General features: G+C 46.3%; 1 protein-coding gene across 1 annotated transcript in view; it reads left to right on the forward strand.

Annotated features, from left to right (window-relative positions):
• The window catches only part of MCCC2 (methylcrotonyl-CoA carboxylase subunit 2), a 71,681-nt gene that overhangs the window by 26,013 nt on the left and 33,189 nt on the right, over window positions 1-12,479 (forward strand). The window contains exon 8 of the mRNA XM_083151885.1: window positions 2,253-2,317. Within this exon, the coding sequence (XP_083008011.1) occupies window positions 2,253-2,317 (65 nt within the window). The remainder of the gene's footprint in view (window positions 1-2,252; window positions 2,318-12,479) is intronic.

Below are 12,479 nucleotides of genomic sequence, written 5' to 3' on the forward strand. Positions count from 1 at the left end.
TGTGTTAGGTGAATAAGATTGTGCTACTGTGTAGTGTAATTTGGAGTGGGAGCATTATTGTGTGGCCACACCCCTCCCTTTGTAAAGTTTGGGTGGGCACAAATTTATAGTTTGCAGGAGGGCGCCGAACCCCCTAGCACCGGCCCTGCTGGGATGTGTAGTTGGTACTTGTTTCCTAGCATGGCGCCCGTCGGGTCCCATCGCATACCATTAGTTAAGGTATGCGATGGGACCCGATCTGACCCGATATTCGGGTTTTAAGAGCTTCCTATACAATGTTAAAATTGCGTCGCATCCTCGCGGGGCTCGCCACGCTTTGGGCTCGATGGCTCGCTGCGCTCGCCACACTTTATAAAAACAACTCCACGCCGGCGTGGATAGTGGGGGTATGAAAAGGTCGGAGGACGTGTACCACCGCCTCTCGCGGGCTCGCCACGCTTCGGGTTGGCGTTAACAGTGGGGTGGCGTTAACAATGGGGGGGGGGCATTTAAAATAATAATCAGCCATCAGGGTGGCTGTACAATTAAAAATCGGGTCTGATCGTATTGCATGCGATCTGGTTGCATGCGATGCGACCCGATCTGATATATCCGATGACTTAAGATTAAAATCGGTGGCGCCGTGCTAGGAAACAAGTACTGTGTAGTTCAACAACATCTGGAGTGTCAAGGTTAGCCATCACTGCCATACACGGTACAATTGTTGGGTGCGATGAGATGCGCGCTCCCGCACACATCCCATCACACAGCTCAAAAAGTTTGTGCTGCACATACTTTTTGTACTAGATTGCATCTCATTGCATTACAAAACGTATTCTCTGCTATCTAATTCGGTACTTATGTATTATCTGGGCTCCCATGTTAAATGCACCCCAATTTTTTATACCCCTACTATCCAACTACGCATGGAGTTGATTTTATATAGTGTGGCGAGCCACCGTGCCCGAAGCGTGGCGAGCAGACGCGGTCTCATAAGAAAAACGGGAGCCCAGATATTACATAAGTACCTCTAATTCAAATTGCATACTATAATTGTACAGTGTATGGGCACCTTTAGACAGATAAAACAAAACTCTATAAGCTTTAATTTTTTTTTTACCTGATCGCAGGTGCAAAAACATGCAGGTCCACTATCTTGTGTTTTTGCTTAAAAATTATTAAATTTGGCAGGGCAGAAGGACGGGGAGCTAATTGGATATCCCTAAATAAAAAATTTAAAAAATTATCGCCGTTTAAAAAAACAAACACTCCCCCCTCCCAACCACCGCCTTCACACCTGAACATTTTTGGACACCCCTAAGACTTTTTTTTCCTTAATCTTTAGAAATGTCTAATTTGTGCCTTTCAATCACTAGCGAACATCTCCCCACAAGCTGTCGGGCTCGTTCTGCCGAGAACGGCCAGGAAGTGACGAGCTGCCGGCTGCAGCTCGCCTCTTCCCGGCCACAACTCGCGGCCACGCCCCCTTCTCATCCCACTGCAAGTAGGACATTGAATCCCGCCTGCGTGTTCTCAGTCGAGCTGACCAAAAACGGGACAGGGTCACAACGGTCGAGCAAGCTCGACCACCGTGACCTCCAGATTGAATACCCCCCTAAATATACTGGAGAATGATATGTTCCTGATCCTACATGGTGCTGTTACAGACTTTTTTCATCTTGTCGTTCTGAAACCCTTCCTTGAGGTTGCGATGCTGTAAAATTTTCCTGCAATGAGTTCATAAAAATTTGCATCTTAGTGGATGCCTTTTAATGTACCCAACTCACATTTGAGATTTCCTGTTAAGTTTCATATTTGTCATTTGCATTAACACTGCTTTATATTATAATTTTGTGAAACCTTATTTTAATATTATTTTTAATTAATATAAAAGTATTTTATTTAATATCATTGTATATAGTAATATAAAGGTATCTGCGGCAATTTTCGACAATCAGCGGACCTTTTCGACGATGTACAGCTGTGGATCTATAGTAGGAATGAATGCAGCATGTTTTAAAATATGACAGTTAGTAATGACTGCAGCTGTGCACCAGCTAGGTAACCTGGAAAACGTGGACCATTGGTAGATCTCGAGGACCGGTTTGGCCACCCCTGATGTACAGACTTTCTGAAAAACAGAGCTGACATTAAATGGGTCAAACGTAAATTCGACCTACAGTATTCTTGATGAAAACGGACGATCCCAGAACAATGATTCTTAAGTGTTATGAACAAAATGTAATTTTCGTATCAAATTTTGTGTGTTTCAGGTAAAAGCAGCTACTGGGGAACAAGTATCGGCTGAGGATTTAGGAGGAGCTGATCTTCACTGCAGGTAAGATTTTACTTATGATTATTAATTATTCATGTTGGATGTTGTCTGTCATTTTATTGTCATTCGTCAACAGATGAGGAATTGTGGACACTGTGTGCACCTTTGTTCTAAATACATCATTTATTTATTTTTTTGTATTCTTGCATACACTTGGGGTCTGTTAAGCAAAACGCTAAATCTAAGTAATCTCCAACATGTGTGGCGGGAGGTGTTGAGTGCGTCCATCGGCTTTCACTGTTGACCATGGAGATAGGTCAGCCATCCTTTAGGAGGGAAGAAGGGGGGACAGGTAAGTATAGTGGGGAGGGGTGAGCTGGGTGTTCAGCTTGAAGTGACTCGTCATATGTTGGTTCCGTTTAACTAGTTAGAACTACTGTTGTATGTAAGCTAAAATGTACCAAATAACATGGTCAGGATTATCCAGTATGGTTTTATTAATGATCAATGGTGTCAAGCAAATCTGTATTTTATGAGAAGGTGAGACAGACATTTGCCAGTGTATTGTCAGGGGACATAGCATTTTTTAGATTTAGCTAAAGTCTTTGACGTTTTGCAGTACAGGAGCTTAGTGTACTAGTCAAATACTATCGATCTAGAAAATAATACATGTACTTCAATAGAAAACGAACTGAAATACTGAATGCAAAGAATAGCAATTAATGATTCATATGCTTATTGGACCAGGGTTATAATTACACCAGGGTCCAGTCATGGATATGGAGAGAGAAAGCTGTAAAGACAGGTAGGAGCAGATGGGACACAAGCAATTAGGTCGACGTGACTGAAGATCGACATGGGGAAGATTTTTAACTTTTTTATTGAGCCGACATGTGCCGACAGGCGGTATTTCATGCCCTACCAACTGCTAGGACGTGGTCGGTGAATAAAATAGTGGGCACAAAGCATGGCAAGCGCAGCGGTGCCCTTTTTTAGTGTCCATGTCGACCGTGTAAAAAAAGTGAAAAACCCCATGTCGATCTTTTTGACTGTCGACCTAATGACCCTGTCGACCTAACCCATGTATACCTTCATACATGTCGACCTTCAGTGGTCAACCTATTGTCTATCCTATTATCCATACCCGGAGCAGATAGGGACTAAGCCATCATTTTGGTGGGCTATTAACTAGTCTTTTTATAATGATACAGAAATTGGTTCTAAAACAACTGTCCCTGTAGCCAAACAATCCTAATGATGTAGCCAACATGTGTGTTCACACGTAATGTACTTTAAAAAAAAAGGAAAAACACGGGAAAGAGATAAAAACAGAAACTTACAGGTAAAGGCCCCAATATACTGGGTCAGACTTATCCTTAGGACATACCCCCCCCCCCCCCATTGCATGTATATCCCTGGGGAGGTGGCGGGGAGCAGCAGCGGAGTACGTGGGGCTGCACAGGGTCCCTGCGGCATGTGGCAGGCAGCTGGGTCCCTGCGGCACGGGTCAGCGTGGTCCGTGAAGCGGATGGGAACGGAGTGAATAGTGCTATTCACCGTGCTGTGGCGCGGGAAGCGCTTCTGAATTTGAAAACACTGGCCGGACGCTAATTGGCTGAGATTCAGCCAATCAGCGTCCGGCCAGTGTTTTCAAATTAAGCAGCCGCTGCTCTGCGAATAGCGTGGGATCGCTGCTGAATTTGAAAACACTGGCCGGAAGCTGATTGGCTGAGATTCAGCCAATCAGCGTCCGGCCAGTGTTTTCAAATTAAGCAGCCGCTGCTCTGCGATTAGCGTGGGATCGCTGCTGAATTTGAAAACACTGGGCGGAAGCTGATTGGCTGAGATTCAGCCAATCGGCGTCCGCCCAGTGTTTTCAAATTCAGAAGCACTTCCCGCGCCGGCAATTAGCGCTACTCACTCAGTTCCCATTCGCCGGACCCCGCTGCCCACCCCACGCCGCTTCCCAGCCACCCCCCGCCACCCAATCAGCTGACGGGACCCCGCAGCCTGGCCTCTGCTGCACGGGACCGCGCATTGGATCTGAGGGGACATCAAACGAGCCGATTTGGGCCGATTTCGGCTCAGTGTATGGGCACCTTAAGATAAATAAATAAATAACTGACCAGTGCCTTTTTCTTTTGTAAATCTACTGTACTACCCTGTACAATATAGTGCACGTTCCACTGCACTCTGCATATAGTGGCGGGGTCTAATCCCCAAGGGGGGGGGGGGGGGGGGGGCATTGTAAATATAAAGCAGCAGGATGCACAGGGGGTTACTGTTAAAGTAATAGTAATCCAAAAATTGCCCCATGTAAATATATGATTAAATACATTTTTAGACTACAGGTTGAGTATCCCTCATCAATGCTTGGGACCAGATGAATTTTGGATAACGGATTATTAAATTTTTCAGAATATTTTTATATTTCAATGATGTATCTTGTGGTATGGTATATGTTGCACACACACACCCTGCGCCGTAGGCTATACTTACCTGCTCCCTAATAAAAAAAAACTGCTCTTCCCCCCCCCCCAAACTGCGGGAGCGCCATCGGTGTGGCAGACAGATGGTGCTCATCGGTGCAGGGCCGGAGTTGCTTCCTAAAGTGGGAGGCAGGGCTGGGGTTGCTGTCTCAAGCGGGCGTCCGCCAAGTGCTGGAGTTATGCCGGAAGGGGGGGTCGGGCAGCAGTGGTGCGGCTGTGCAGCGTGACACCTCTGACCGCCACTCTGTGCAGAGCCGCACAGCCGGGGAGTGGGTGCTCAGACGCTGCCCGGCATAATCCCAAAATCCCGGGATTGGAAACCCTGGCTATTTTGGGGCCAAATCCCGGTATCCCGCTGATCCCGATCCCGGGATTGGACACCCTAGAATATGATCTTGTAGTGTATATTGATGGCCTATACAGAAGATTGTGTAAACTTTTAACTGAACAGGTAAGCAGAGGAGGGGTCACGTTTGGAAGGAGAGTGATTTAATATTCAGCTCAAGGAAAGGTTCATTACATTGAGAACTGTGAAACTGGGAGATTAGAGAATTACTGCTATTGGGTGACATTAATAAAGACTTGTTACATAAATAAGTGTAGTAACAAGCTGTATCAGGAGCCTCGGAGATGAATGGCTGTGATTGGTGAGAAACCATGTATATAGTTATTGCAACGGTAGATGTGAGACTGTGCGTGTGCAAAAAACTGTATTCTCCTCCCAAACTCAACTTCTGTCACTCTGGGGGTTATTTTGGTTCACTCTTTCTGACAAAATCCTTCCTAGATGGACAAAACCATGTGCACTGCAGGGGGGGGGGGCAGATGTAACATGTGCAGAGATAATTAGATTTGGGTGAGTTATTTTGTTTCTGTGCAGGGTAAATACTGACTGTTTTATATTTGCACTGCAATATAGATCTCACTTTGAAGTAAAACCCCACCCAAATCTAACTCTCTGCACAAGTAACATCTGCCCCACCTGCAGTGCACATGGTTTTGTCCATCTAAGAAGGATTTTGTCAGAGTGAACTAGAATAAGGCCCTCTGTTACTGTGCCTTTGAGAAAGAAATCCAATAAATGCAGTGGGTGGGATACAAAGACAAAAAATTGTGAAATGTTGACATTGTAAAAGATAAGTAAAATCATCTTGTTTATTCGTAAACTATTTTAAATTCCAATTTTTATTCAACACCTCTTTGGCCGTCAAAGCCACAACTTAATGTAATTTTCCGCTCGATAGACACTTCAGAGGTATTTCAAATAATACATTCAGCCCTAAGTGATCATATCCTGCTGTGAATTGTTCTATGAAGTCTGTTTTCAGTATATTTAGTTCGGAGGGTTCAATGTGGCAAAGTAATGCCAGTAGTAATTCTTTTGTAGAACCGCTGTCATTTTATACTGGGGCTGCGGTCTTGCTGTTTCTACACTGGAATTCGTAGCTCAGCTGTCGTCACCAGGAAATTCAATTATTAGTTTCCTTGAGCAATCTGTTTTGTTCGTTGTGTAGACCTCTTTGAAGCACGACCTCTGAGAAACAATTTTCTGTATTAAAGTTGAGGTCTAGTATGGGCTGGTTTTTAATGACTTCACGTTTGAAACGAAGGCATTAAAAACATAATTGAAATTCATTGTTACGCTATTTTTCTTTGGTCAGCATTCAGTCAGCTGACTTTTATGCAAATAATGTGAGGGCCACACACTATGTAAAACAATATAGTGTTCATTCTAGCACCCGCTATCTTTGAAAACCCATGCAGTTCCTCTTCCCTGCCTGGGGTGTTGCTGTCCGCTGTGGTGTTTCTAGCACAGGTCTGGTTTGCATATCAATGCTGATATACAGACTGAAAAAAATATATGTGTGGTGCGCAAATCAACAGCAGCTGGCACAGGGTGGTCAGACCCAAGGATAACAATATTAAAAACAAGAGAATAGTGCCAGCGCTGGCTGTACCAATAATTGTACCAGAAGTTTCTCAAAAAAGTATAACAATTTTAATAAAGATAATACATATAAAATATATATAAAATATCACACTAAACACAATGAATCCCTAGACATGAAGTCCGAAGGGGTTATATGGTGTATCGCCGGGATACTATCGATTTGGGGCTGAGATATGATATATGAGAACTGACAAGAGTTTATATTACCATCCTGGTCGGTCTGGTGGATGTTGTTATGCAGATTGTTGGGAACAGCAGTCCAATTTGCCCTATGGTTTCAAGGGCTCAGGCTCCCCACTTGTGCACATGTCCTCTTTGAAGCCTGAATTAGGGATCATGCAGGTATCCCAAAAGGTGGAAGTCCAGATTTTTCTGTGAGAGGCATCTGTGGGTGAATTTGGACGGTTCGCCACAACTTATAAGATGGTATCGTATGACCAGTTGAGATGGATCACAAATTTGGAGATGGTGTCAGTGTCTGATATCTCAGCTGCGAAGGTAATTCAAAGCTCAATGCGTTTCCCCGGATCTGAAACTCTGGCTTCTTCAGGAGCAGGTATGATATACAGACCGCACTGTGCTAGAAGCACTACAGCAGACAGCGACACCACAGGCAGGGAAGAGGAACTGCACGGGTTTTCAAAGATGGCGGGTGCTAGAATGAACACTAACAATACGTATTTAACACTAGTAAATGGATCCTATTAAAGCCCTGCTCACCATTAGAGTCTCTTCTCCAATTGGCTAACAAATATGTCTGATACATTGCATATGAAAGGACCGCATGCTATGTATCACATGCATCCCCTTTCCCCGCCACCAGGAGGGGGGTCTGGGTTTGAGGTTGGACCTGCTTACATTAAAACAGATGTCAGACACATACGATTTGGGAAGATTTCTCTGCCCCATCCATTGGAATCTGGTCAAATCGGACTAGTGTATGGGGACCATAATTAGACTTTTTTCACAACTATTGAGCTTTCAAGATTGCAAACCGTTAAAAGTAGTGAGTTTAAAGCACTGCAAATATTTCTTTAGAATATTCTATTTAATAAACATCGCAATGTTTGCCAGTATTGATGTATCCATGTAACCGAAGGCTTTGTTCACATTTTATGCATTTATAATATGTGTATTATAATAATGTACTATTCGTAGTATTATTATTATTATTACATTTTTATTTAGAAGGCACCACAAGTGGTATGCAGCGCCGTACAGTACATATAGAACATATATAAGAACAATACAGGGTAAACAGAACTAAACAGAACAGTAACTGAAGAACAAAAACAGAGCACAGGTAATTATTAGCAGCACAAGTCAGTTACAATGCAGCTGAGATGTATGGATGCAGAGGAGATGTCTGCATGTTACTAGGGGCAAGTTGTTAGTGGTAGAGATAAATGAACACAAGAGAGAAGCGGTGCGGGTATAGAGGGTAGTAAGAGAGCTGTAATTGAAATGCAAGAAGGGTGCTGTGAGAACAGGAGGGAGGAGGACCCTGCTCCAAGGAGCTTACAGTCTAGAGGGAGGGGGAGACAGCCAGGCGACATGAGGTGCAGGCAAGGAGGCATGAAGGCAGGTATTTGGCATGGCAGGGAGTAAATGTATTACTGCTTACTTGCAATGAAATATCAGAATATGTTTTACAATAATGATTGGCACTGAATTAGATTACTTGCTTTTGTCAGACTCCTTAATTTATTATACACCTCCTTATCTTTAAACGTAGACGTGTGTAGAATTGTGACATATTTATGCAACGCACATAGCAAATCAGTGTATTAAGAAAAACTATAGATCCATCGGAAAAAAGCAATAAGGCAAAACGCTAAGCGAATGGCATGAAAAATATTCAGTGGCATAAACTATTTTGTCAGAAAAATGGGTACTCTTTACCTAGAAGGGCGCCCGTCGTGGTGATCGCGGGTACATTTATGTCTGGCCGCGACGCGACCGACGCGATGCCCGCGATTTCCCATTGAAACCCATGTTAAACATGGAAATCGCGTCGGTCGCGGCCGGCCATAAATGTGCCCGCGACGCGATGCTCCCGATTTGCCATAGGAATCAATGTTAAAAGGCCCGATGGACACGATTTTACTGTTAAATGCCTCAATGGAGCCGATGTGGCCATAGGAAACAATGTTAAATGGGCCTTAGAGCCCAAATAGTTACCCTGAACTCTGAAATGGCCCCCCCAATTGTTTACGCCACCCCACGATCAACGTCAACCCGAAGCGTGGCTAGCGCAGCGAGCCCGCGAGGGGCGGCGGTACGCGTCCTCCGACCTTTTCATGCCCTACTATCCACGTCGGTGTGGAGTTGAGAATAGAATAGTGTGGCGAGCGCAGCGAGCCACCGAGCCCGAAGCGTGGCGAGCCCCGCGGATACCTTCACAGGTAAACGCGTCCCCTCGCGGGCTTCACAGGTGTCCGTGGCCACGCGGACACCTGTGAAGTCCGCGAAGGGACGCGTTTACCTGTGAAGGTATCCGCGTCCCCTCGCTGCGCTCGCCACGCTTCGGCAGGGAGTAAATGTATTACTGCTTACTTGCAATGAAATATCAGAATATGTTTTACAATAATGATTGGCACTGAATTAGATTACTTGCTTTTGTCAGACTCCTTAATTTATTATACACCTCCTTATCTTTAAACGTAGACGTGTGTAGAATTGTGACATATTTATGCAACGCACATAGCAAATCAGTGTATTAAGAAAAACTATAGATCCATCGGAAAAAAGCAATAAGGCAAAACGCTAAGCGAATGGCATGAAAAATATTCAGTGGCATAAACTATTTTGTCAGAAAAATGGGTACTCTTTACCTAGAAGGGCGCCCGTCGTGGTGATCGCGGGTACATTTATGTCTGGCCGCGACGCGACCGACGCGATGCCCGCGATTTCCCATTGAAACCCATGTTAAACATGGAAATCGCGTCGGTCGCGGCCGGCCATAAATGTACCCGCGATGCCCGCGACGCGATGCTCCCGATTTGCCATAGGAATCAATGTTAAAAGGCCCGATGGACACGATTTTACTGTTAAATGCCTCAATGGAGCCGATGTGGCCATAGGAAACAATGTTAAATGGGCCTTAGAGCCCAAATAGTTACCCTGAACTCTGAAATGGCCCCCCCAATTGTTTACGCCACCCCACGATCAACGTCAACCCGAAGCGTGGCTAGCGCAGCGAGCCCGCGAGGGGCGGCGGTACGCGTCCTCCGACCTTTTCATGCCCTACTATCCACGTCGGTGTGGAGTTGAGAATAGAATAGTGTGGCGAGCGCAGCGAGCCACCGAGCCCGAAGCGTGGCGAGCCCCGCGGATACCTTCACAGGTAAACGCGTCCCCTCGCGGGCTTCACAGGTGTCCGTGGCCACGCGGACACCTGTGAAGTCCGCGAAGGGACGCGTTTACCTGTGAAGGTATCCGCGTCCCCTCGCTGCGCTCGCCACGCTTCGGGCTCGGTGGCTCGCTGCGCTCGCCACACTATTCTATTCTCAACTCCACGCCGACGTGGATAGTAGGGCATGAAAAGGTCGGAGGACGCGTACCGCCGCCCCTCGCGGGCTCGCTGCGCTCGCCACGCTTCGGGTTGGCGTGGATCGTGGGGTGGCGTTAAAAATTTGGGGGGACATTTAAGGGTTAATTGTGCCTATTTGGGCTCTGTAGCCCATTTAACATTGATTCCTATGGCCAAATCGCGGGCATTGAGGCATTTTACATGAAAATCGCGGTCAATCAGCCTTTTTAACATTGTTCCCTATGGGAAAATCGCGGTCATCGCGGGCAGCAGATTTTTATGTACCCGCGATTTACCCGCGATGACCGCGATTTTTACCCCCGACGCCCGCGATTCCAATCGCTGGCGCCCTTCTAGGTAAAGAGTACCGAAAAATGTATGAAAACAATAAGGGCCTGATTCAGAGGTCAAGCGGCCACGGGTGTGTCTTCTGTGAGCTGCTCGTCTGTGACTATATGCAGATGCTGTTACAAAGACATTTCCTTCCTGTGTGAATGTGGAAGGTATGCTATGCCCACATTGAGTGTCTGTAGATCCTGTAATGCTGCCCGGTGCATCTTTAGACAGTACCATCGGTCCCAACCATTGATATTTGCAACAGTGCTATGGCAGCTCAGGATTTTCCATCTGATTATGGCCCTTAACATGAATGATTGAGCACCTGTGTTACCCAAACACTTCAGTGACACATCCGCAAGACTCCCTTCAGTGGCCAGCACTTTTGTAAGACATCTCTGATGCTGTGCGTCTTAATCACATCAGCGCCTTTGTGTATACACAGTAGCCTGATTTATGTTTGTAATCAAAGCAAAAAAAAGTAAATAACAACATTGTCTGGAACAAACCATACTGCAGTGCATGGGGAGGAATTATATTTCTATATTTTCTATGCATGGTAAATATTGGCTTCTTTTACATGTAGCCCACAGATGCTGGTCCACTTTTTTCAGTTGAATTTAGATTTCAGTTTAAATGCACCCCACCTAAATCTATCTGTCTCTGTGCACCACCTGCAGTGCACAAGGTTTTGCCCAGTTGCACAGTTACTTGCTTTTTTTTTGCTGTACTGTAGTTACAGACCTGAATCAGTCCCACTTTGCATCGCATGTGCCATGGAGGTTTTTTAGTTATTTTTTGAACAAGCCCAGTAGTAAATCATCACTGAACTCCCAGAGCATCTCCATTACATGTGACTGAGTAAGGCCCTATATTTATCTTCAAAGATTTTATATACCATACAGAGTATATATATATATATATATATATATATATATATATATATATATATATATATATATATACTAGGTGATTCATCGCGCCCTACGGGCGCTCTTCACACCGTCGTAAGGGGCTGCGCCCCCTTAATTTGTGAACGTTTGTATATGAGAAATATGGTTAGAATTGTATGAAAGATGCCCTGTATTGCAACTTAGGTGTCCGCGAATCGCGGGAGGGGGGGTCGCGGAGGGTGCCGCGAATTGCAGGAGGGGGGGTCGCGGGGGATGCCGCGAATTGCAGGAGGGGGGGTTGTGGGGGGTGGATGCTGCGAATCGCGGGAGGGGAGGGATTGCAGAGAATCGCGGGAGGGGGGTCGCAGGGTGGGTTGCCGCAAATCGCGGGAGGGGGGTTACGGGGGCGGGGGTTGCGGCGAATCATGGTAGGGGGGGTCGCGGGGGGTGTGCCGTGAATCACGGGAGGGGGGGTCACGGGGTGGGGTGCCGAGAATCGCGGGGGGTGTGTGTGTGCCGTGAATCGCGGGAGTGGGGGTTGCGGGGGGAGGGTGGGGGGGGTGTGACGCGAATCGCCACAAGAAAAAATCAACACAGAAAGGTCAACACATGTAAATGTTGACATAAGTGTGGCACTTCATTGGTGTCCATGTCGACACATGAGAATGAATATGAAAACATTCAAAAAATGAAAAAAAAAAACTTCAAAAACTCATGTCAACCTTTTTCATTGTCGACCATAGCCATGTCAGTGTTTTCCATGTGCCATTTAATTCTGGAGCTGCCGCGAATCGCGGGGGGGTGCCGCGAATTGTGGGAGGGGGGGTCGCGGGGGTGGGTGGCGCGAATCGCGGAAGGGGGGGTTACGGGGCGGGGGTTGCGGCGAATCATGGGAGGGGGGGTCGCGGGGGTGTGCCGTGAATCACGGGAGGGGGGGTCACGGGATGGGGTGCCGAGAATCGCGGGGGAGGTGTGTGTGTGTGTGCCGTGAATCGCGGGAGTGGGGGTTGTGGGGGGGGGGGTT

Source organism: Crinia signifera, chromosome 1 (genome assembly GCF_055691185.1).
Source record: "Crinia signifera chromosome 1, ASM5569118v1, whole genome shotgun sequence".
In the NCBI taxonomy this organism is placed as follows: Eukaryota; Metazoa; Chordata; class Amphibia; order Anura; family Myobatrachidae; genus Crinia; species Crinia signifera.